Raw genomic sequence first — 25,940 nt, forward strand, 5'->3', positions numbered from 1 at the left:
TCTTGACCATCAGTGGGTCCTACAGAAGTCCTGGAAGGTGACATAGTTCTCATGCCTCTGGGTATAGGAATATAAGTAGATGAGTTGCAGTTGTCATTTGCTTTCCCTTGACCATTTAATGGCCATGGGTTATTTTTGGACAGGAGTGGAGACAGATAGGTTTGACATGCTGGCAGTGTGGGAGTTAGCAGAACTTTCCTTCCCTCCAGATGATGTAGGATTTCAACCATACTGTCAATAGTTGATCTGGTTAACATAATTCAGGTCAAACAGGCCCTCCATGAAATTTTGCTTTATAAATTATAAACTAAATAATTAGTTTTATTCTAATTGTAAAACATATAAATACATAGGAGTTTAAAGAAGTTTTTTTTTCCAAAAACAGAATAAATTAGATTTCATAATCACATAAGCCAGAGCATATGCCAATGTTTCAATGGGTCTGTACATACTTGGATGTACATGTGTAATTCATATGTGAGATGCCACCTTTCCCTGCAGAAGACGGAATGAATGAGTTCCTGGATCTACAGTATGTTTACTATGTCTTGAACTGAGTGTACTGTGAACATTTGCTTATGACAAATTCAACTTCTCATGGAATTCTAGAGTGAAGTGGGGAACCTTTTGTCATCCAGATATTTTGGATTACCACTGCCCAGATTATTTACCATTTGTGGGGGTAATTGCAGTTATAGGTGAAAACATGTGTAGTTCCAAATGTTTCTTTACTCTAAAAGTACTGCATCCTGGGGGAAATCACATTTCTATTCATATGTCTGTTTTCATATTTTCACCAGATGTTTCCATTAACCCATTAACAGTGGTTATTTTTTTTTATTTTGTAAATACAGAAGAAATGTATACATCTTCTGATTGTTCTAAGGATTTTATTACACTATGCTGCTATCTTGCTGCAGTTGGGTTATGGAAATATACCAGTTTAGGAACATTCATTATCACACTTCTTTTCAATAGTGTGAAAGTGTTGCTTTGGCAATCTATGGCTCCATGTTCTGTCTTCTGGATGGCCTCCATTTACAATGCAATGAAATACAAGAAAAGAAAAGAAACAGAAAAGGAAAGGAAAACAACCTGCTTGGGAATAGCAAGGAAGAAGGGGAAGAGGAAGAGGAGGAGAAGGAGAATAATACTCACTGACACCACATGAGTGCCAGTATCAGAACTGCAGTGAAATGAACCTATCACAGCAGAGGTAGAAAAAACAGCAATATTGGGAGCTATTGACAGCTTTTCCTCGTCAATGAAAGGGCATGATCCATCAGCTATTGAAATGTAACCAACATCATGTAATAACTACCTGCCAAACACAGAATTATACTGTGCAAATTCCACTTCGGTATCCTTGTATGATAAAGTCCTAAAGGAGACTATAGTTCAGTACACATACTTTTTCTTCTTTGGCTTTTTTTGGACTGAATTCTACAAAATGCACTGGGCATTAATTTGTCCCTACATCTTTTAAAAATACCAAACTTTGGTAGCTTTGTCGGCTTCCCATGTTTCTTAGCTGACTGTTATGGGATTACATTTTTATCTCCTTGTCCCCTGTTCCTTTCAATTCCTGTTTACTTGAGCAAATCCAAATCCAAATTTATTACTGCTTACGGCCAATGGCCTTTGCATAAAACCACAGTACATTCAAAATACAAACATACAAAATACAAATTACATACAAGATTCAAACATGTCATATTTGTATCAAAATACAATTTTTTTAAAATTTGTAAATTAAAATAATTGTTATATCCAGTATCAATTTATCAAATATCGTCATCACCTTTGCAGTTTATGGCTAACTCTGTTATGTATTCCTTCCTGATTTTTTGGCTGCTAGAGCATACAGGGTAATTCTCCAAGTCATGCATTTATCATAGTCCACAAGGAGATATAAAACTACTTCCGGTGTGCTCTGACTGGGACTAAATTCAATTTCAATTAAGGATGTCAAAAAAACATCCCCTTGGTTTTCTATACAGTGGGAAAAACAATAAATAGGGGATGAGGCCCTCTATTTCCGGGCATCCATATATACAAGTGTGGTCCTTCGTTGGGATGCCTCTATGCCTTCCATCTCTATATGCTGTGTCCATCATATTCAATCTTAGTTCTGTAAAACCTTTCTGCAATTGAACAAATGTTAAATTATTAATCTGTGTGTTTGCAAGCCTTCTTAAATAGTAAATACCTTGTTGGATTAGTTTGCACCTAAAATGGTTTGTAATTATATGTAACAAGATATTCCTAAAGATTTAAAACCAAACCCACCAAACCAATGAGCACAGATGACACTGGGATAAACATGCCTATGTTGGTACTTCTGGACATATGAGGGGTAGCTTGTTTTATCCACAGTTTGTTGAACAGGTTTTTATGTCTGTTTTCTGTAACATGGCAGGAAAGAATGCACATGGTATTGATTTTCCTCTGAAAACTACATAGGAATGCCATACTCTCAATTTAAATAAAAGACTCCAGGAGAAATACAGAGAAAGTCTGCCCACAAATTTCCATTGTCTCATCTTGATTGGCTTCTTATTGTTTAAATTAAACACTTTTTTGTCTTTGTTGTTACAGGGAAGAAAAGGATCCCAAGGACTCAATGGTTTTCCTGGACAGCAAGGATTTAAAGGTCCACAGGTCAGCATTTAACTAGTTCAAGATATATTTTTTTTTAAAAAAGGATATTGGGTTGCCAAAATGTAATTGGATTTGATGTTGAAAAAATATCTCTCACTTTTTGTAATTGCATTTTGGATAGATTTATACCACTCTTTTACGTGGTTTCTTTAGAACAATGCACAAATTAAGACCATAAGTGGAAACAGAGTTTCCAGGCAACAAGTTTGCAATCTAATGAATGCTAATCCAAAATTCTGAATGCATAATTAGAGATATTTTTTGGGGGGAAAGTTATACTTCTGACCTTGTAATACATGGGAAGAATGAGAAATCTGTGGAACATTATATTCGATACATAATTCTCTTCAATGAATGGTGATGTGCATCTCTCAGTACAGTCTGTTCGCTGAGCAAATACTAGTTTCTACCCGTGAGCTGAATGCTGATCGAGACTTCTCCACATATGTAACACATGTATTTTTACAGCAAATGCAAGAACACAGGTTTCATATGTGTCATATTTGTGGAATGCTGGCTTAGAGGTAAATCCCTGTCACCTACCCTCTATGGATTGTTTTTCTCCTCTCCAAACTAGATGGTATCTTTGTGGGAAGATGACAAAACTCTTTCTGAGGGATCAATTTCTCCAGTACCCCTAATACACTTTCCTATTAAGATGTATAGACTAAGGCCTGAATCTTATTGTCTCAATTAGACCCATTGTATCAGTGGAATTTACCTATATGTTGAGTTATCATTCAACAATTCAGTAGGTCTCCTTTAGTTGTAATTTATTTATGGTCTTTGAACAAAACATTCCTTTAGTTGTGACTAATGAATAGGGTTAGGGCCCAAGTATTTTCTTGAGCAGTCCAATGTTTTGACTCAAATGGCAGGACACATTTTGCTGACACTTATGATGTATTGTAGATAGGAAACAATAATGCATAAAAATATTTTAAGAAAAGAAATGAAATTACACAATCAGACTGTACTGGCATGGAGTATGTTTTAGACAAGGAATTAAGAAGTATAAGTTACCAGACTAAAAAGAAATATCTCCATGTTTTCTTCTTAAAGATCCAGCTGAAATACAGGATCTGGCTCAGAATATGTGTCGGCATTTATAAAAATTATGTAAGATCTAACCAAGGACTATTTATTTTTATTTATCTTCTTTAGTATAGATGGTAAAGCTGTTGGAAGTTCCAAAAGATGCAAGCTCACTTGAACAAGTCTCTAAGCCAGTCAGGGGCAATAGAGATAGAAATGTGTGATGCGTTTTCTTTTTCTGCAGTATTCTTAGGAGTTTATGAGACAGGAGGAAAGTGTCCTTCTCCCATCATTAAGCCATCCTAATCGAATGATCAGATAGAAGATTATCACACTCGAGCGTGCTTATCCCATTCTTCTCCCATCTGTAAACAGTAATGGGTCCGTCATTTGGTAATAATAGAAAATGACAAGCCCATAATGATGATAGTAATACTACTACTACTACTAATAATAATAATAATAATAGGATTTATTTATATACCGCCCAATCACTGGAAATCCGAGTGGTTTACAACAGAGGGGATAATAGATGGTTTACTGTTTACGGACAGGAGAAGAACAGGATATGTGATGATCTTCTCCCTGATCACACGATTAGGATGGTTTAATGATGGGAAAAGGATGCTTGCCTCCTCTGTCTGATAAACACCTGGCTTAACTTCATTTTCTCTCACTGCTCTTCTACTCTCTTGTAGCTAGGGATACCAAACGGCATTTTGATTTCTCTACCAAGTTTGTATTTTGCCTTTCCAAGGCCCGTTACATACGGGCTTAAAAGTACACATGGAGCGCGTACTAGGGTTAAGACGGGGCGGTGCTTCTGCACTGCCCTAACCGTAGTGCGTGCTGTGCACGCACAAAATGGTGGCAGCCGTTCCACATGGCCGCCGTCATCGATACGTGACGACCGCGCCGCCTCCAAACGAGGCGGCGCGGTTGTGACATATTGGGGTTGCGGCAGGGCGCCTAGGGCGCCCTTTCCGCAACCCCGGAAGGAGCTCCGTTTCAGAGCTCCTTCCTGGTTTGGTCCGCTGGGCGCAGCCTTCAGACAGCTGCGCCCAGCGGACCAAAGGAGAAAGGGGCCAAACGGCCCCTCTCTCCTTCTCCCTGCCGCCGCGGGGTGTCCTTGGGGCTTGAAGCCCCAAGGACACCCCTTTCCAGGCTGCGTGGAAGGGGCCTTTTGCCGCTTCCCCGCAGCCCGGAAAGCGGTGGATCGGGGCGTCAGCGGCTGCCGCTCTGGACACTGACGCCCCGATCCGGCGGGGAAAGGTGCGCCTACAGGCCGCCCCAAAGGGGCGGTCTGTAACGCGCCTAAGACTTTCTCTTCACTGAAAGCATATGTTGGGATGATTCAAAAGCATGCTCTCATATTTGCTAACTAATACTGTACTATGGCATTTGAGGACTCCATATTTTAAAAAGTAAATTAAAATAAGAAAGATATGTGATGTTAGAACTTGTCTGTTTTCTGAAATATGTTTCTAGGGTGAAAGAGGAATTCGGGGAGTGAAGGGAAGGAAAGGAGATCAAGGAAGAAAAGGGTTTCCAGTATGTAATAATGGACATTTATTTATTGCCTTTCTTGTCTTTTCATCCTGCTTCATACCTAAGCACTCAAATCAGCTGCAAAAGAGCCGCTTACTAAACTATCCAGATACTAGTTCCTGGTCACTCATCCCCTCCTCTGGGTGGTTTTAGAAGTTGGTCAGTTCACTATCCTGCATGAGAGAACCAGCTCTGTCCCCAGTCCTTCAAGATCAGGAGCCCTTCAGAACACAGTCCCATGTGACATGAAGAATTAATGCTGGAAAGAAGCCAGAAGCACACAGGCAAGCTGGCTTCTCTGGATCTTGGCTCATCCAGTGGTTGAATTACATTGAGCTAGCGTGGCATAGTGGTTTAAGTATTGGACTATGACTTTGGAGACCAGTGTTTGATCCCCTGCTTAGCCATGAAACCCATTGGTTAACATGCTTTCAGGTTTGGGGAAGGCAATGGCAAAGCTCCTTTGAACAAATCTTACAAAAACAAACAAAAAACCCAAACCATAATTGGTTTTCATTAGGGTTGCCTTAAGTCAGAAACAACTTATAATGTGTTATGTATTATACTGTATTTTGTAACCCACTTTGATCCGTAGGGAGAGGCAGGATATAAATTTATTATTATTATTATGGCACAGAACAACAAAATAACATTGCTACTTTAAAACAGTCCATGCTAGACCAGTTTCCACTCTTCCTTTAACAGCACATAGGACAGGCAAAAGTTCAACAACAATGAAGTCTTTTCCCAGGTATGCAGAACTTTCATTTGCTAGTTTTATTTCTGCAATGCAGATATTAGCAGCACATTCTGAGGGGAGTGTTGTAAAATAAATTGTTTCTGACTTATGACAACCCTAAAGCAAAGCTAGCACAGGGTTTTCTTGGCAAGATTTGTTGAGGGGGGTGCTTTACTTACATTGAGTGTGTGACTTACATGACTTGCCTTCCACTCAGTGTGTGACACTGGTGTTTATCACACGGAAGTTTTTGCAGCTCTGATCTGAAGCCACTGCAGGTCCAACGATGTGAATTCATGCGATAACGTGATGTATTACCACATGCGATTGCTTTCTATGAGGGATTGTTCCAAGGAGCATTCACAGTGAATCCAAAGTGACTCCTCATTTTGGTGAATTCGGTAACAAGTGAATTCACAAAAATTGCTTCTAAGCTCACTTTGATTTCACTCCTAATTGGTCTGGTGTGGAACACAACTTTGCTTCCGTCCTGGTACCCCTCCCCAAACCTCCAAGGTTCCACATTTCCCATGATGCTGCACTGCAATTTTGCCCCATTTGCTTCTGGTGTTCCTTCAAGAACTGACATTTGGATGTAGCTGACAGGGATGAAGGGAATGAAACAGGAGGCTGGAGAGAGAGATGGGAGCAATGGAGGGGGTCATTGAAGGCTGGAGGGGGGAGCAACAAACTCCAACTCCCAGAATTCCTTAACACTGTGCTAGGACAGTTAAAGTGGAATCAAACCGGATTATTTCCCTAGTGTGGATGTAACCTAAGAGAAGGCAACTGTTACAAAGGGAAGGAGAGTGGATTGGATTCAGGGAGGTGGTATTTTAGGGAGCATGGAGAATAAGGGAAACCAGATCATTTCTGCACTACTCCAAAATGGATCTCCTTCAGATCTAAAGAATTTACTTCCAAGTAAACCTGCAGCTTCTACATTTTGCAGTGAAAGAAAATTTTATTAATAATAATATTTCCTTAAAAATAATATATTATTATTTTTAAATAATAATAATAATAATAATAATAATAATAATAATAATAATTTATTAGTTTGCTGAGGCACCAGGGCTCTCTGGAGAGAAGTTTCAATGTCTCACAACATTACAGTTCCCAGAATTCCATAGCACTGAGCCAGGACAGTTTGCAGGAAGCAGGTGGGGGGATGTAGGGAAATCTGACACAGAGGACCTAGGACACATTCTAGAGTAAATCGAGTGAAAAATAAAATAAAATAGAAGGGAAGAAGAAATGTGAAGCTGTCATTCACGTGAGGCTAGCATTCACGTGAAACAGGAACCAAGAGGAGGAGGAGGAGGAATGTACTCGCCTTCCATCCCTCCGGGGCACAGGAAGCAAGGGGGCATGGAGGGAAATCAGACAGAGAAAACCCAGGAGCACGGAGGGAAATCTGAATCCAAAGACCATAGAAACAGCTGCTGGTTAGGATGAAAAAACAGACTCCAAAGCCCATAAAAAGAGTGCTGGATGTTTCAGGGAGGAATGGAGGACTGTCAACGAGGGCACGTTTGGATGATGCTGGCAGGATTTGGGGGGCTGGCAAGGATGGCACATTTGGATGTTTCAGGGGAAATAAAATAGAAGGGAAGAGGAAATGTGAAGCTGTCATTCACACGAAGCTAGCATTCACGTGAAAGTGGAACCAGGAAGTGGCCCCCTTCTTCACCCTGGAAGCTTAAAAGGTCATTCAGACTCCCACTGAGCATGCACAAGGGTGCCAATTTGAATTGTTGAATCCACATGGTATGTACTGGTGTGGTAATTCAAAGTGCTCTTGCTCCGCTTTGCCTCAGGAATCACCACAATTAAGTTCTTCACATGTGATAATTCATCACGTGAATTGCCTTGGATTCGAGGTGACTCTGCTTCTCCCTCGCTATGGAGGTGCTTCGAATTGGGGCTCCTTTTTCATGTGTGATAAGGCTCATTGAGAAAGTGTGACTTGCTCAAAGTCATCCAGTTGGTTTCCATGGCTGAGTGGGGATTTGAACCCTGGTTTCCAGAGTCATAGTCTAACACTCAAGCCACTACATGAGTTCCTCCCAAACCTTGGCTCTCTAGATGTCTTGGACTTCAGATCCACAAAATCCTGATTGTTGGCCAAGTTGGCTGAGAAGCTGAGGTCCAAAACACCTGGAGGACCAAAGTTTGGGATCCACTGCACTACAAAATACTAATGCTCAAAACAATATTTCATTATTAAAAGTTCAGGTGCTCAATATTGCATTACTTTGTTTACTTCCTTCTTTTCTTCCAGGGCCAACCAGGAGTAGCAGGTCCATCAGGTGTTCCTGGGAACTGGGGAACCAAAGGAAATAAGGTGTGTCTGAGAGCCTCAACTCAATTTACTTCTTACAACAAGAACAGCTGTTTTCAGCCACTTGACCAGGATGGAACTTGCATAGAAGAGAAAGAATGTGCTAGGATTCATGTTTCAGACCACACATACAAAATACAGTAGGTCATACCTTTGATTATAAAAATAACCACAACAAAAGCTCTCAAAATGTATCTTAATATATCTTAAATATATTTAATTGAATGTTCAACCTTTCCCTCAAATGCTTTGTTCTGATCCACATTTCCTGGACTAACATGTAAGTTAGAACAACTTTATCCTTTTGATTTGACATATCTCTGAATTATGTGGTAAAGTTCTCAACTCCACAGAGTATTTCAGTGGAACTCAACATACATATTTTATGGCAGAAGACATTTACAAGTGTGTATATTCAGGGATTATATGTTTAGAACACACCTAAGGAATGACTAGTTACAAACAAAAAATATTTGTAATTAATTCCAATAAGTAAGCATGAAAGAACTAAAAAAGATCCTAAAATGCAAAGATATACAATTCAGCACAAAACCTAAAATGATATAAGCTATTGTATGCCTCATAACAACGTATGGATGTGAGAGCTGGACAGTTGAAAAAGAAGATAATGTTGTATAAATAAATTATTATTATTATTATTTAAAAAAAAAGAAGAAGATAAAAAGAAAATCAATTCATTTGAGATGTGGTGCTGGAGAAAAGTGCTGTGGATCCCATGGACAGCCAAAAAGATAAAACGAATGGATCCTAGAGCAGAGCAAGTCAGAAGTTTCCCTGGAAGCCAGGATGACAAAATTTAGGCTGGCATACTTTGGTCACGTGAGAAGACATGAATCATTGGAAAAAACAATGATGCTAGGAAAGGTGGAGGGAAGTAGAAAGAGAGGAAGGCTGCATGCTAGATGGATGGACTCTATTGAGTATGGGTTTGCAGGAGTTGGGGAAAGCAGTAGAGGACAGGGGGTCTTGGAGATGATTCACCAGTAGGGTCGCCATGGGTTGAGATCAACATGAAGGCAGTTAACAACAACAAAGCATAGTTAAATTACATTTAAGAAAGGACAAACCAACCCTCTAGAGGTATAACTGTAGCCTTTAGTTACTTGTACAGTTATAGGGATGTAGCCCACAGTAGAAGAATGCAGTATTTTGTAATACACTTACTGTAAAAATGTGAAAACCAGAAATTGGTTTGTTTGGGTAATAGATCTCTATGATGTAGAAAACAGTCAAGTAGCATAGCACATGCATTTCTGTTCTATACATCCATCTGGACTCAACTGTAAAAGCATTATATTCAAAACTAGCTGATAATATAAATGTCCAGTCCTTATCAATTTTCAAAGGGGTAATGTGTTTCTCTGCTCTACCATATCGACAAAGAATCTTGTAACACCTTTAAGACTAACAGATTTATTATAACATGAGCTTTTGTGGTTTATAGACATAACATTCTCATCCAGATTTCAGTAGTTTTCTATGAAAGTAAAGTAGAATACTCTAGAACTGATCAGAGATAGTTTTCCAGATATGTCTGTTGCATGAGCCTAGAAAAAAAAAATTTTTTTTAAAGAGATAAACGACATTTTAATATTAATTTTCATTTGGAAATTTGGAAGAACAAATGGAAAAGAAGAATGTAAAATTAATACAATATATGGTAACTGCAGTTAGATTGCTATATGCATAGCATTGGAAGGATTCAGTTGTTCCCTCTCAAGAGGAATAGCTTATAATGCTCAGTTAATTTGCAGAGATGGACAAATGAACTAATCTTATAAGAGAGGTAATTATAAGGACTTTTAAAGATGAATAGAGTTCTGTGATGGACTATTGGAAGAAAAAATGGGGAGTGGTACATACTTTTGGATTTACAGAAGTTTAGAAAATATTTTTCCATAGTACTGTATGTCATTTCTTAAAAAACAATAGCAATATTAGAAATTTAGGCCTGTTACAGACTGCCAAAACAAAGCTGCTTCGGGTCTCTCTGGAGGCACGCCATCCAAATGATGCATGGGTCCCAAGAGTCCGGAGGTCGTGCCAAAGTCACACTCCATTCCTAAGCACTGGAGTGCAGCTTTGGCGCAGCCTCCGGACTCCCAGGATGCATGCATCACCCAAACAGCACACCTCCAAAGAGACCCAAAGCAGCCCCACTTTGGCAGTCTGTAACAGGCCTTAGTTACATTTATTTTTTATATATATCTTTATGTAAAATATATTACGGAAGTAGAATTAAACGTTAGGCTGATACCATAAGCTGCCAAGTTGGAAGGCACTTCTTAATTCCTATCTTTATAAATTAGTGTAGAATAGTAGTGTTTATATATTTTTATTTTATTTTCATTTGTAATGCTTGTAGTATTTGTTGTGGTATAGCCCTGTATGTGTATTCTATATTAAAGGAAAATATATAAAGTCTTTTACATCTTTTGGAAATAATATCTTACACCTACAAGACTAAAGGAATTTAGCCCCCATTATTTTGATTTCCCTTAAATTTTGTGGACCACCATTATTAAGCATTAAACAAACATTTAATAATCAGCTTTCAATGAAATCACTGGAATAAATGGAAGCCTGGTCTTTAATTTGGTTCATTGGCTTTGTTTCAGAAAATCTATACTGATACAGTGATGGAACTTCTTGACTGTGATTGTCTAAGCTACTTAACTTTTACACATGGGATGGGAATTTAGAAAGGCTTGTGACAGTGACCAGACATACTGCTCTGATCATGGGCAAAACTTGGAAAAATAACTTTGGGCATTAGTTCCCCGAAGTACCCCAACTTTCAAAATACTACCTGGACAGTTCTGTGGTTTTAGTTCAAAGGTTAATTCCAATTATTAATACCAATTAATCAATGAGATTTATATAAGTCCTGACTTAACATACTTTTGGCCCTATACAGACTGCCAAAATAAAGCTGCTTCAGGTCACTTTGGAGGTATGCTGTTTAAATGATGCATGTGTCCTAAAAGTCCAGAAGCTGCGCCAAAGCCACACTCCATTCCTTAGGACTGGACTGTGGCTTTGGCATAGCTTCCAGACTCTTACGACGCATGCAACATTTAAACAGCATACCTCCAAATTGACCCAAAGCAGCTTTATTTTGGCCTGTTTGTATGGGGCCTTTGAAGGAAAGAAAAGCTGCAGGAAAAAATAAGCAGAGAGAAGACATGTACCAAAAACAAAATTGATGTCCAAACAGCTTGTTTGCCCTAATCTGCTTCCCTTTCTACCCTCATCTACATTTTCTGTGTAGTCACAACTGGACTGAGCACAGAGCCAAAACCAGGGTTCTTTGATTTGGGTTGCTCAAAGGGTATGCATTTGTTAACACTCTAAGTGGTCCAGAAGTGCTAGCAAATGCAGATCACAAACTCAGCTGTCATTGCCATTTTTTTTATTTGAATATTCCAAAAAAGGAAAAAGGAAAGTTTCCATACATATACCCCTTTACAGATACAGATATACAGTATTGCGGAGCTTATAAGAACAGAGAGAAAAAATATAAATAAAAAAATAAAAATTAAGTAAAAAAAGAGAAAAGTTATTTTCTATTTAACCAACTATCTTACTGTGATTTTCCCATAATACTGAAACCTTATCCCATTTTTCTTCGTAATGTTGCTGGGTTCTATTGTTTTTAGACATAGAAATCATATCTAAAATGGCCAACTCATTCAGCTTTAACGACCATTCTCTTACTGTTGGAATCTTGTTAGATTTCCAATGCTGAGCCCATTTCAACCGCGCGGAAGTAATCATATACAGTATAGTAAAACGCTCTGCTCATCTTGTATCAAGTTATCCTGGATACCATCTGTTATATTTAGCAAAAATAATTCTGGGCTCAAAGGTATGTTCTTCCTTAAAGTACCAACTATCTGTCTATGAATCTGCTTCCAAAATTTTTGAGCACCCTTACACATCCACCATAAGTGATAAAAGGAACCTCCTTTTTCACCACATTTCCAGCAAATGGGGTTTCCGTGTTTGGCTGTTCTAGCAAGTCTAGTTGGGGACAAGTACCACCTATAAAATAACTTATAGTAGTTTTCTTTTAAATTGTTACAGGTAGTAAAGCGTAGGTTTCTTTTCCATACATTTTCCCAACTAGACATAGGTATATCTCTTTGAAAATTCTGTGCCCATCTTACCATGTTAGTTTTCACTGTTTCATCCCACATCTCAATACTTAAAAGAAATATATAAATTTTTTTGATTAATTTAATTCTACTACCTCTAATAATCTTATCAAATTCAGGCTGTGCATCTTCTTTGTCTAATACCTCTTTATCTCTCTTCCATTCTTCTCTAATTTGCCAAAATTTTATTCACGTAAGGTGGGGGTCTAATTTTAATATATCCTCTTCAGTTTTTAAAACCTCTAACCCTTCAACTCTCGTTACTAAGTTCTCATATCTCAGCCAATTGATCGTTGCTTTGCTTTCTTTCTTGTGGAATGCCTCCTGCGGTGAAGTCCATTTTGGTAATCCTCTATATAACACTTTTTTGTACTTATTCCAAGTAAATAGTAGAGAGTTTCTAATATAGTGTTGTTTAAATTGCTTAATATCCTTATTTGTTCCATAACAGATATATGCATGCCAACCCAGCTTTAGGCCATAGCCTTCAATAAAGTCCATCTTGTCATCTTCAGAAAACAATTTTCCAGATATGTCTATGGAATGAGTTTAGATCTGTCTTTCCTCCGAGTCTGAGTAAAAGGTCTTTTCTTCATTGGAGTCACTAGGATTGGCATCCCCCAATGCGGTAACTCATAGTGTCACCCTCTCATTGATCTCCTCCCATACCACACCATACAGAATGCTTAGTAAGGTTTTTGTACTAACGTTACTCATAAATCATAATTATCGTATATCACTGAATGTAATTGCAATAGCTGCGGTGTAAACAGCTAGCAAAATTGAAATCATACCTTTAAATTACAATATCATACACACAGCCTAAATGTATTTATATGTACAAAGTATCATATGGTTAAAGTGAAAATTTGGTAAGATGTGATGTTTTAAAAGAATATATATATATATATATATATATATATATATATATATATATATATATTCTGTATAGTATAAAAACCTGAGGCCTCTCTTTTCTCATCCCATTGAGCCTTAGGCCACTCACATAATCTTTTCTGCTGAGCTCCAGTGTTTTAACAGGACTCAGGTGAATGCCAGAGCCTGTTTCTGTCCAAAGGCAATTGTTTGTAGGAAAAAATCTGATTGCTTTTGACAATCAACCTTTTATTTTATTTCACAGGCATGATTTCTTACTATGCTCACTGTCAGTCACCTCTATTTGTTTTTGTTTAAGCTACTTGCTGTAGTAGTGATCTCAGGTGATATCTGTTTTTACTTACATAGGCAGTAGATTTAACTCTAAAGCAGAGTGCCAATGTTATTTTAATTTAACAGGGAGAGCCTGGTGATCCTGGGTTGAAAGGAGAGAAAGGACTACCTGGATCTTATGGGATGAGGGTTTGTATTTTATCGTCTTGTTTACATTCCAGTCTTGATCCTGTTAACATTTCTGTAGTACAAGAAATTTATCTAGAGGGAAGGACTGGCTGACCTGCTTTTCATAAGATTCTAAATAAAACTGAAAACAGATAGGAAATGAGAAGCAGAAATATCTTGTGATGTTTTCCTTTTATGAGGGACATTTGATTCAAGGAACCTAAAGGCTATGAAAGCTAAGAAGTCCATCTGAGTGTGCCACACCCATCTTTCTCTGTGAAAGAAACACTTTTTGTAATTTGTCTGGTAGAATGCAATGAAATGGAAAGGGCAGGAGAGGATGCTAAAAATATACCTAGTTGCTCTTGCCATCCATGTATTCGGTTTCCATGGCAGGGGGTTGGACTGGATGGCCCTTGCGGTCTCTTCCAACTCTATGATTCTATGTCCATTAAGTACTAACACCAAACAACACTGTCTACAAAAATATTAGATGGGGATTAAAGTGAAATGCTAATATAAATGCAATTTTTTTTCAGGGAGATGATGGTTCTGTTGGCTATGGTGGGACAGGAAATAAAGGTGTAAAGGTAAGTAAATCTAAAAGAAATGGTAAAATAATTCCTTCTGCATTAATTGCACATAAAACCTGGGCTGGTATCCTTTTAATCAGTATGTTGTAAATTAGATTTAGGACATTGTAACGGTGTTAGTGGTTTGAGTATTGGACTAGGACTCTGGAGACCAAGGTTTGAATCCCAGCTTGGCCATGTAAACCCACTGGGTGACCCTGAGCAAGTCACATTCTCTCTGTCTCAAAGGATGGCAATGGCAAACCTCGCTAAAGAAACATGCCAAGAAAACCCCATGGGTCGCCATAATTTGGAAATTACTTGAAGACACACAACAACAATAAACTGTTTTCTGTTCTTATCTGCAATTGTGGCACACTTGCCAGGACCACAAAAGACCATGAAACCCACCTTAAAAGCCAGTCAGACATCTGGAGTGATAGGGGACTTTCTGCTGATAAGTGAACACTGCAAGATGATGTCACCAGCTCTCTCCTGCCAGTGAATTTGAAGGCACATTTGTCCATAGCTCTGCATGGACAGTTCCACATCCTCCCATTTTCTGGTACTTGCCAAACCTCAGGAGAGGTCTCTGATGCTTAGCAGTGGGAAAGGGAGGGGACAGGGGAGGAAATTCAGGCCATGGACAAGCATCTGGTGTTTCAGTTCAATTGCATGGGGAGAAATGAAGGTGCACTCTTAAATAGCCCTTTCCTTCCCTAGGAGAACAAAGTACTGTAATTGGAATCTTCATGTTCTGAATTGCCAAGCCCCTCTCTCTTCTTCCCACTGGAGCTTGACAACTGTCAGGCAGTAGGAGGTTCTTGGCTGGCTTGTGAGATTAAGAGAATAGCTCTCTGCACCTTTTCCAAAAAAATAAAAGGACATATAAAATGCACTGAATGCATATGCATGTAACTAACAGGATTCCTGCCAGTGTGTGCAGAGATGATATAAGCCAGTGGTGATGGAGTCATGAGGTTATTACTCACGCAAATTTGTTATTTCAGTGGACCTGTGTGTTTTGATTTTGTCTTGTGCCATTAAAAACACCCACACCACGTACTGAATGTTATGCATGGTACCATACAATGAATCAATATTTGTTTGTTTATTTTATTCTTGCCCTCCAACTGGTTTTTCCCAAAACTGGAACTCAAGGTGGCTCCCAAGAACACTATCTAAAGAAATACAAATAGAAAGACAAATTGTTATAGTATTGTTGAAAAACTAATCAAATCATAATGTTAAAACACAGGTGAATTAAAAGTGATTCAAGAGTGTATCAGTAAAGTAGATAATCCATCTCTTCAAAGTTCCTTCCTCAGAGATCAATCAATTACCAGAGGCCTGTCTGATTAAAAATCTGCTTGTCCACAGAAGGACAAGGAGTGTACCAGCATCTTGGGAGCAACCACTAAGAAAGTCTTATGTTAGGGTCTTACCAAACATTTATTTGAGGATTGTGGGGTCAAAAAGGCTTTCCTTTTTGCTAGTTCTGGTACTGAACTAAGAAGTCATCCTGGATCAGTTGAACCTTTATATCTGTTCATGTGACCCACATCAACTGACTAAAACCTGAGGCACTAAGTAGGTAATGATGAAGAAAATAGTCCCTGAAAACTTAGGAAATAAATGAACTGCCTGGGGAGTTTATCACACACATTTTCCAGCTCAATCCGTCACTGACGGGATTGGGCTGGAACGGGGAAAAATGGGTTTTATTGCACACAAAATTGCTGCTGTGCTGCTGTCTGACCATCACCTGTCCCCAAGCAGCGCTCTGGCAGTCAATTTTGGTACTATAGAAGCTTTCCGTTTTACCGAAATTGGCCACCAGAGCACTGCTTGCGGATGGATCATGGTCAGAAGGCAGCTTAGCAGCAATTTTGCATGCAATAAAACCCGTTTTTCCCCATTCCAGCCCAATCCTGTCCAGTACACAGATCGGGCTGGAAAATGCATGCGATAAACTCCTGGAAAAGTTCACAGCTGGGTCAAAGTACTCTGTAAAGGATTAGATGGATGCTACTCAAATTCTAGACAGTGAGGATGGAGGAGGAAGATGAAACAGGAAAATAAAAGATTGAGGGCACACAACAACAAATCAACAAAAGCTCAGCTAGGCCCAATTGGAAGAAACATTTGAGTGAACTGATGTTGGAAGGAGAAAAAACTAGCATGCTTGAGTGGAATATTTGCTGCTATACCTTTATGGAAATTCTGTCCTAAAAACATCACCACATGATCATGACTAAAACTTGTTTTTTATCTTTTTTGTGAATTATAGGGCCAAAAGGGATTTCCTGGAGCTGTAGGACAGAAGGTAATGTACTTTCTAAGAAGCTAAAATATGAGAAGCTGTATCCCTACACTATTATTTTCTGTATTTTTAAAAATAATCTGATAACTGTATCTGCGAAATAGTGGAAATGCTGTTTGACAGCCGTTGAATGGTCTGTTGGTGTTGAAGAAGTAGCTGTTTTGCAGCCTGTTAATTAAGAAAGTACATCAAGAACCTGTCTGGGGAATAATGGTGTACTACAGTCCTGACATTGTTAAATTGTACAGATATTATTGCTGGGTGACAGAGTTTTCCTGTCCAGATCTATGGCCTATGCTACTATCAGTCTGCAATGCACTAGATGTGCACTCTCTTTGTTCTACTCAGTGCTGTGCACTTTTATTTCTATCTTTAATGAGGAGCCAGTTGGAGAAGCCAATTAATTATCTTTTTTAACAAGGAAATTATCTCTCATTAAAAAAAAAACCCTTTCCTGGTGACCATACATCCCCACTCCTTTTTTTTAACCTCTCTCTTTTCTATGCAGGGATGATGAAGAAAATCATTTGATTCATCTCTGTATTCTATTACTTCCCCCGCCCCAGTGACAGATACACAAAATGTATGGGCAAACTAAGGATCAGTTTAATAAATATTTAATTCTGCAACAGAGCTGTTAAACACAGCATATGCTGAAGTTGGTGTAATCTTACCTTTTCACCAGCATGTCAAAGGCAAGGCATCTGACTTGAAAAGCAAGTTTGTTCCTGGCTTGTTTGTTTCCAGGAAGCCTCAGCATGTTGACCCTCCCTCAAGCCTGATGCCCTCAAGGAGAACACCAATCAACCCAAGTGCCAAAGATTGCACCCTTTCCTATCCCTGGGTACCATGACCAATGAGGAAGGCCAGAGAATTCCCTTTAACAAAAAGGTGCCTGTGCGGGCTCATTGATTATTGACATGGGGGCCTACACCAGCCACACTATTTGGGGCTGCTCCTAGAGTATTCTGGCCCCTTGCTGACCCAGATTCCTTCTGTTAACTCCATACTACGTAGTGCTGCCAGGTGGATGTCTACACATGTATCCCTCTGTATTGCCCAGTGCCACTATTGTTGGTGCGAGTTGTTCCCTCTGAGGCCAGAAATGAGGTGCCCAGCATCATTCACATGACTGGGTTCCTCATTGTGACCTCAGAGTGAGTGACTTGCCCCAGTGGTGCCAGTGCCAGGTGATACAGTGTGGCTAGCCAGCATCACTACAGAGTGCTCCCGATTTTCCTGCAAAATTTGGAGCAAAATCTGTTTTAGGTAGAGATAGGGCAGATTTGGTGCAGAATTGGCCTTCTTTCCTGAAGACGGTCTGCACTTGAATCAGGAGTTTGGCCTTGTGTCATGTTGACTGGTCACAGTGAGGATGAATAAAGATAAATAAAGAAATAACTTTTAACACAGTCTACTTAAAGTGTATTCAAGTCAATATCTTATTTTAAATCACCACCCAAAGTCAATTTTTCCACAGGACCATGCCAAATAAGTATGAGGGATTCAAAACACCTTTCCTCCTAAAAGGCTCAAGGGAGAAGCAAAATTACAACCTGTTTCCAAAAAGGTGACCAGGCAAAACTTGCACTAAGGATAGGTGAATGGACCAAGAAATATTGAAAGACAGTAGAGCAGTGATATATTGCTGCTTTTGATCCATCCCCCTCTCTCACCTTATGCATCAATGCAAAGTTTTGATAGAATTGTTTATCTTTCCCTCCTTTTGGGATGGCAAATGACTCCCTCTGCAGCATTTGCCATTCAAACAATGAAAGGTAAGGAGGAAGAATTTCAACCAGTACATGAACTGAAGCTCAGTAATCCTGTAAAATTCACAGTTTAATGTTTTGTTTTGTTTTTGCAATGGCGTTTCCTGCTAATAAAGCTGCATTACAAAATTTGCATATTGTGGAAAATACATGCAAAAATGTGCCTATTGGTGACCATAACATTCAAAATGCTTTGCATTTTGAAAATATATAAATATTTGAGGTAAAATTGCAGTGAATTACATATATGAAGACAAAATGCAAGCAAAAATGTGTGCAAATGTTCATGCAAGCTGTAAAAAAATTTAAAAGTTTAGAATAACTGAATATTTGTGTCAATCTAAGAAATCTCAGAAGCCTTCTGGATTCAATTGGACCTTGGCACATGCATTTCAGTAGTATGAGTCTGTTGGACTCTTTTCTGAGTCAGCTTTTGTTGATGGCATTCTTCTGAAAAGCTGTTGTATATTATGAATGGACTGCAGTGCCTATTCACAGCATGCAGTCTTCTAGATGGAATTTAGATGCAGAGATGTGTTTTGCCACCTCTGGTGAATGGGATGCCAGCATTGCATGTTCCTTCATTAGTTTAAGGTCAGTATATAATGAATGCCAGAGACTGCAGTAGAGTAATAATAGTTTACCCAAAACTCTTCTAGTTTTGTCTTCACCCCCTCTTGGTATCCACTCTGAAACAGCTGTATTGGACCCCAGTTTTCTTTGAAACTTGGTGCAAAGTAATGGTTCTTTTAAAGATTCTAAAGTCCTGGATCCACCTTCTCCTTTTTAAAACTATAGAGTTGGTGTACTGCTGGTCAATCCTGCTATGCTATTTCTATTTATTTAATGCATTTGCCATATATTATACTATTAGCCACTTTTTTGTTGTTGACCATCACACACACCAACAGTTTGATTCATTGTTTTTAAACTCTCTGGTTTTTTAAAATATATATATTCAACTTAGGGCAATGTTGGTAACACCGGAATTCCAGGAGAACATGGGCCAAAAGGGATCCACGGACGAATGGCAAGTGAAAACTTCATACTCTGTTGATATAAATTCAGTTCAGTTTTTTAAAATAACAACTCAGGTGGCTTGTCGTTTTTCCTTGACACTTTTCCAGTTCTGAGAAGGTTCAACTCTGATTATTTAAAGATAGGCTGAAACAGATGACTATCCTAGCAGCAAAACATGGAAAATTGGCCTTTTTTTTTTTTTTTTACTACAAATCCTTCATTGGCTGGAGGATTCTGGCAACTGTAGGATAAAAAAATGTTTTTTCAAAATCTGGAGCTGATGGAAGGTTGCTTCCACTTTGGTCTGGTACTTGGTTACATACAAGAAATAGATTATTTAATAGACCAGTTCTTCAAATTGTATTTTTTAGGAGTCAGGATGTTGTCTCCCAGCAGTGGCATCCCTAGGGTTAGTGTCACTTATCAGGGGTGGGACTTCCAGGGGGTGGGACTTCCAGTGGACTTTCGGAGCATGCAGGAGCATGCATGTGCGGCTGGACATACAATAGTGCAGCTGAACATGACACTGTGTGGCCCCAGGGAGCAGCTGCTCTGCTCAGGAGAGAGCGGAGGAGCAGTCGCGCAGAGAGGGCAGGGAAGCAACCAGGTGTCAAACTGCCTCTTCTGGGATGTCACCCCCTTCTGGGGTGTCACCCGGTGCAGTCCACACATCCTGCACCCCTCCCTCCTCAATAATGCTACTGTTCCCCAGAGCTTAATTTAAAAATAGACTAATTGGATTTTTAAATTTGGCAGTATAAATTATTTTGTCTGATTTCAACCAAGATTACTTCTTTATACTAAACGTTTAAATATTAGCATGGACTATTTATTTGTTTGCTTTGTTTACTTGCACGCGCGCATACACACACACACACACACACACACACAGAATAAAGAAATCTCAAACTGTTACTTCAAAGTGTACGGGCAGAATGAAGCATTTAAATTTGGTTTCCGGGAAAAATGCAGGGTGGGTCCCTTAGGAAGGGTATTCCTAAACTGGGATGCTGCCACAAAGAAAAATCTTCCTTTTAAAATTCATAGTATCTTTCTCCTGCTGGCAATACTCTTGAGAAGATCCTCTACTGAAGGATAATATATGTGCAAGTATATGTTTAGATATAAGCTGGGTTTTTTTTTGGGGGGGGGGCTTCATTTAGTGGATCAGCTAAAATGATGTTAAGGAAAGCTCTGCTAAAGGATATCACAGAAATCTTTTAAATCACCAAATTTAGGGCAAGATGCTGATTTAGATCTACTTAAGGATCTCCATGTTTAAGTAACATTTCTGATGCCTTTCCTTTTAACAGTGATATGTCAAAAACTTTTAAAAAATATCTTTTGGAATTTAAAGTGCTTTCTCATACAAATAAAAGGGAGTGGATGTGGGGGATCAGAAAGAAGACCAAATTCCTCTTGAGTGCATAAAATTAATTACACACATGTTAAGCACAAAGAATGAAAGATTAAGAGAAGTTTTCAACCATTCAGTTAGTATCATAACTGATGACATATTGGCTCTCCTAGATGTTTTTACAAAGCCCCTCCTTGTCCTTTATTTTAGGGTCCTGCTGGTGCTACTGGTCAGAAGGGGACACCAGGGGATCGTGGCCCTCCTGGACACAGGGTAAATTAATCTGTCACTTATCCAGCATACTACTTTATTGGCATGTAAATCTCAGTCACTGTAAAAGATAAGCAATAGTAATTTTGGCATCATTTGTCATTTCCATGACATCACAACTAATGCGCATATTCTCTTCCCATGGATACTGGGCCATGCTGCAGCATGGCTTTCTCTTAGGTTTGCACATTTGTTTTATATAATATTTTCCAACTAGAATCTGATCCCTTGCCTATAGGAAAACCTTTGGCTCTGTATGATAACTGTAATGTGACAGCAATACGGTTTATGAAAGATCTGTGGACTTTTATGCACAAACTTTTGGCACTTTGGTGTGATGCTTCCAAGGTATTTTACTGTGGATGCTGGAACCAGGGTGGTGAAGGGTTGGAGCCCCCCTAAAACGAATTGGGGGGCTGACCACCCTGAAGTGATCTAGCAAAATTGGACCACCAAGACTCCCATTTAGGAATTATTAAGCAGAAGTATACTAAATGAGCAAGCACTAAGAAATATGAAAGAGCTATTGTCACTGAATCTTCCCAGAAATAATAAAGACTGTCTGCAGCCTGTGCTACGCATCTTTACTTAGGAGTAAGCTACTGTGAAGACATGGAGGGCATCTCTAAGTACACACTGCACTTGTAAGAGTCTTAATATTTAATAGCATCTCAGTGAAAATAGAAGTATCTACATGTAGGCAAAATTAGTAACAACTCATCTACCAATGTTGAGCCCACTATTGTAACAAAGTTCTGGGGCCCCTGCATATCACTATGCTTTGAAATTGTAATGTATTATGGAGGAGTGTTCATAAGTAAGGAATAAGAACCATTTCCTTGTAAGGAATAAGGATTAGTTGCTCCTAGTTATTCCTTGTATTTTTATTGCATATGAAAGATACACATTGGATTCTCATTAACATCTCTTGTTGATGCAGTGGTGAAAGCTCCAGAAGCCCTCTTAGTCTGGTGTTAATAAAAAAAATTACTAATGCCAGTAAATAGCCTATCTGTTACACAGCTGAATAGTTTCAAAACTGGTTGAATTTAAAACATCCAGTTTATAACCACCTCGTAAATTATATGAATTTCCATCACTTCATAATTCTAAGAAACAAACAGACTAAATTGCTATGCTAAACACTTATACTCTACTACATCTGGCTCCCCTTTTCCATTCCTTAGCATCTGTGGCTATGCATGTTAGCAGGTTCTTTGGAATGTCTGCAAATATAATCTGTTCTTTTTCTTCTTTCGTTTCAGGGTATTAAAGGCGCCAAGGGTGTTGCTTCCTTTTCAGTATGTATTTACTGCACAAACCTTATGTAACCCAAAATATCATGTAAAATATTTCTGCGATAACACGTGGTCCCTTCTTTCCTTGTTTTATCCTGTAGCCTTGTGAGCTCATTGCCTACATTCAGGAGCACAGCTGTAAGTAATTATACTTACCAGTTATAGGCCTGTGTGTGCATGAATGCGTGTCTATGGCTACTACAACTGACCATTCCCCGGTTAGACATACTGTAGAGCCACTGCAGTGCTCCTCATATTCCCGTAGCCAGTTGTGAAATGATTATATCATCCACTAGGGTCTGGAAGTCTTAGTGCAGGGGTAGGCAACCTTTTGGAGCCGGGGGCCGGGTTGGTGTCCCCCCGACAAGTCGGGGGGCCGAAGCCAGGGGGGGTGGAGCTTCCACCCTCCAGGGCGTGGCTGCATGCTGGGGGCGGAGCTTCCACCCTCCGGGGCGGAGCCACTCTCCGGGGCGGAGCCTCTACCAAAGCCCTGCAAGGAGGAGGAGGCGTGTGCCCACCCTCTCCTCCTCGGTGCCTTTCTGGACAAACACCCCCAATCTGCATTCCAAAACACACACAACAACACAGTTGTGCATTTCACATGGCTTTACTTAACATGGCCTCTTGCATATTTCAGAGGCTTATTCCATAATCAAACCCCTTGGGTTTAACACTTAGCATGGTTTAACATGGCTATGCATATTGAACATGTCAAGGTGGTTTCACCGTTCTTGGACCAAGTGTACTTCTCAGAAATGTGTACTTGGTTAAGGGACTTTGGTTTTTCTTCACTGCGCATGGGTTTGTAAAAATCACAGCAATTTACATTGGCCTTGCCTCAGAGGCTTTCTGATATCAATATCGCCATTAAAGAACCAAAAACACACAGAAAAGGCACTTTGGAAAGTCACACTCTCTTGGCTTCAGAAACAGTGCGTGCATGCCTCTCAAGTTGACTCATATCATTATCATTGTCATCATCATCATCATCATCATCATCATCATCATCATCATCATCATCATCATCATCATTATCACCACCACACTATCATTGTCAAAGCAAGGGAGACTTGTTAGCATTAAAAGCACACAAAACACACTTTGCAAGGTCACACTCTCTCAGCTTCTGAAACAGTAGTTGCATGCTTCTCAAGCTGCATCATCATCATCATCACACTATCATTGTCAAAGCAAGGGAGACTTGTTAGCATTAAAAGCACACAAAACACACTTTGCAAGTCACACTCTCTCAGCTTCTGAAACAGTAGTTGCATGCTTCTCAAGCTGCATCATCATCATCATCATCATCATCATCATCATCATCATCATCACACTATCATTGTCAAAGCAAGGGAGACTTGTTAGCATTAAAAGCACACAAAACACACTTTGCAAGGCCACACTCTCTTGGCTTCAGAAACAGTGCCTCCATGCCTCTCAAGCTGGCTTATATCATCATTGTCGTCATCATCATCATCATCATCATCATCATCACACTATCATTGTCAAGCCAGGGACACTTGTTAGCAATTAAAAATAATGCAAAATAAAACAAAAAAACCCATCTGGCCTCTGGCCACTCACCACCTTCTCTTCCTCTCTCTTCCTCCTCCTGCTGCCCCCTCTTCCTCCTCCTGCTCTTCCCTGCGGGGAGGGCCGCACGGGGCCGCGCGGGGCCCCGCGGGGAGGCGGGGAAGGCCGCGCGGAGCCCCGCGGGGAGGCTGGGAGGGCCGCGCGGAGCCCCGCGGGGAGGCGGGGAGAGCCCGAGGAGCCCCGCGGGAAGGCGGGGATGGCCCGCGGAGCCCCGCGGGGAGGCGGGGAGGGCCGCGCGGAGCCCCGCGGGGAGCCGGGGATGGCCCCGCAGAGCCCCGCGGGGAGCCGGAGAGGGCCGCGCGGAGCCGGCCTCCTCTTCCTCCTCCGCCGCCGCCATTTTGCTTTTCAAAATGGCGGCGAAGTCTTGCGCGACCTTTCCCGTCCTGGGAAAGTTCGCGCGAGACTTCAGCCGCCATTTTGAAAAATAAAATGGCGGCCAGAGCGGCGTGGAAACGGCGGCAATCGGCGGCAATCGGCGGCAGGACTGCGCGGGGGCCGGCAGAAAGGCCTCCGCGGGCCAGATCCGGCCCGCGGGCCGGAGGTTGCCGACCCCTGTCTTAGTGGATGGTGTACTCATTTTGCTCCTGGTTGCAGGACATAGCTAGACAGATGCTTCTCCAGTCCTCCCTGCTCCAGGCAGAGAATGGCTTTGGCGCAGAGCTGCAGTTACTGTATGGTAATTCGAGGGGGGCTTGGGCTTGCAAAGGGGAGGAAGGAAAATATAGCAGCAACAACAAAAAATACATCTACATGTGTAAGTTTGGCTTATGTCTGCACACACCACTAACAGTATGCCAGCCTGTATCTGCTTTTCATGGTTTATTGCTCTCTGTTTATAGTTGGGCTTTTGTTGGTGTATTGGGCAGTGGACCTCACAAGGTGATTGGACTCCAGAGCTTTGTGGTATTGTTTTTTTGTGGGTTTTTCGGGCTCTGTGGCCATGTTCTAGATGAGTTTATTTCTGATGTTTCTGTTGGTGGTGGCAGGGCCTCAGGGTGGGAGGATATACTGGTAAAGATCCTGACCCTGTGTGATTTTCATTTGCATTTGCTGAGTCCTCATTTTGCATTCTGATCTGAGTCAGCCAGAAAAATTATCAGTACCAGAACATATTATAAACCACCATGGGCACAAAATGCTCTTTGAAAACATCGAAATTCTGAACCATGCCAACAGCTATCAGGTCAGAATGGACAGGGAAGCCATTGAAATCCACAAACACTTGGTCAACTTCAACAGGAAAGAAGAAACCCTTAAAGTAAACAAAGTTTGGCTAGCAGTCCTGCAAAACAGCAAAATGAGGACTTAGCAAATGCAAATGAGAACTCACCCAGGGTCAGGGGCTTTCCCAACAGATAATGATCAGCAATTAGCAGACACTAATCCTCTTTTGCATATCCTCCTACCCTGAGGCCTTGCCATCAACAACAGAACAATACATAGATTAATATGGGAATCACTCCTCCTTATCCAGGGTCACACATTACACACACACACACACACACACACACTTTTCTAGGTCAGCATTCTCTGAAGATGCCAGCCACAGATGCTGGCGAAACGTCAGGAATAAACTCTTCTAGAACATAGCCACAGAGCCTGAAATATACATAACAACAACAACAACAACAACAACAATGGATGCTGGCCATGAAAGCCTTCGACTTCACTTTGGGGTATTCTTTGATTGTTCAGTGAAAACTCTGTCCTGTCAAATAGCTAGTTGACTCCTTGAACAGGGAGCCATTTCAGTCTGTTAGCTCTAAGGTGTCATGTCTACCAGAATTCAGTCTTGCCCATTTAACAGTTTGCAGGGGTGGTGCTGGTGGTTTACAATGACAAGAGACTTAATCCAAACAACTAATTCACAATAATTAATCTTGGTGATATAT

At 40.3% G+C, this 25,940-nt stretch overlaps 1 protein-coding gene across 1 annotated transcript in view; it reads left to right on the forward strand.

Annotated features, from left to right (window-relative positions):
• The window catches only part of LOC121935668 (collagen alpha-6(VI) chain-like), a 60,613-nt gene that overhangs the window by 23,005 nt on the left and 11,668 nt on the right, over window positions 1-25,940 (forward strand). The window contains exons 21-30 of the mRNA XM_042477441.1: window positions 2,604-2,661; window positions 5,185-5,247; window positions 8,268-8,330; window positions 13,802-13,864; window positions 14,383-14,433; window positions 16,706-16,741; window positions 19,478-19,540; window positions 21,098-21,160; window positions 22,423-22,458; window positions 22,557-22,593. Coding sequence (XP_042333375.1) covers window positions 2,604-2,661; window positions 5,185-5,247; window positions 8,268-8,330; window positions 13,802-13,864; window positions 14,383-14,433; window positions 16,706-16,741; window positions 19,478-19,540; window positions 21,098-21,160; window positions 22,423-22,458; window positions 22,557-22,593 — 533 coding nt within the window. The remainder of the gene's footprint in view (window positions 1-2,603; window positions 2,662-5,184; window positions 5,248-8,267; window positions 8,331-13,801; window positions 13,865-14,382; window positions 14,434-16,705; window positions 16,742-19,477; window positions 19,541-21,097; window positions 21,161-22,422; window positions 22,459-22,556; window positions 22,594-25,940) is intronic.

The sequence above is a fragment of the Sceloporus undulatus genome, chromosome 6 (genome assembly GCF_019175285.1).
Source record: "Sceloporus undulatus isolate JIND9_A2432 ecotype Alabama chromosome 6, SceUnd_v1.1, whole genome shotgun sequence".
NCBI lineage: Eukaryota > Metazoa > Chordata > Lepidosauria > Squamata > Phrynosomatidae > Sceloporus > Sceloporus undulatus.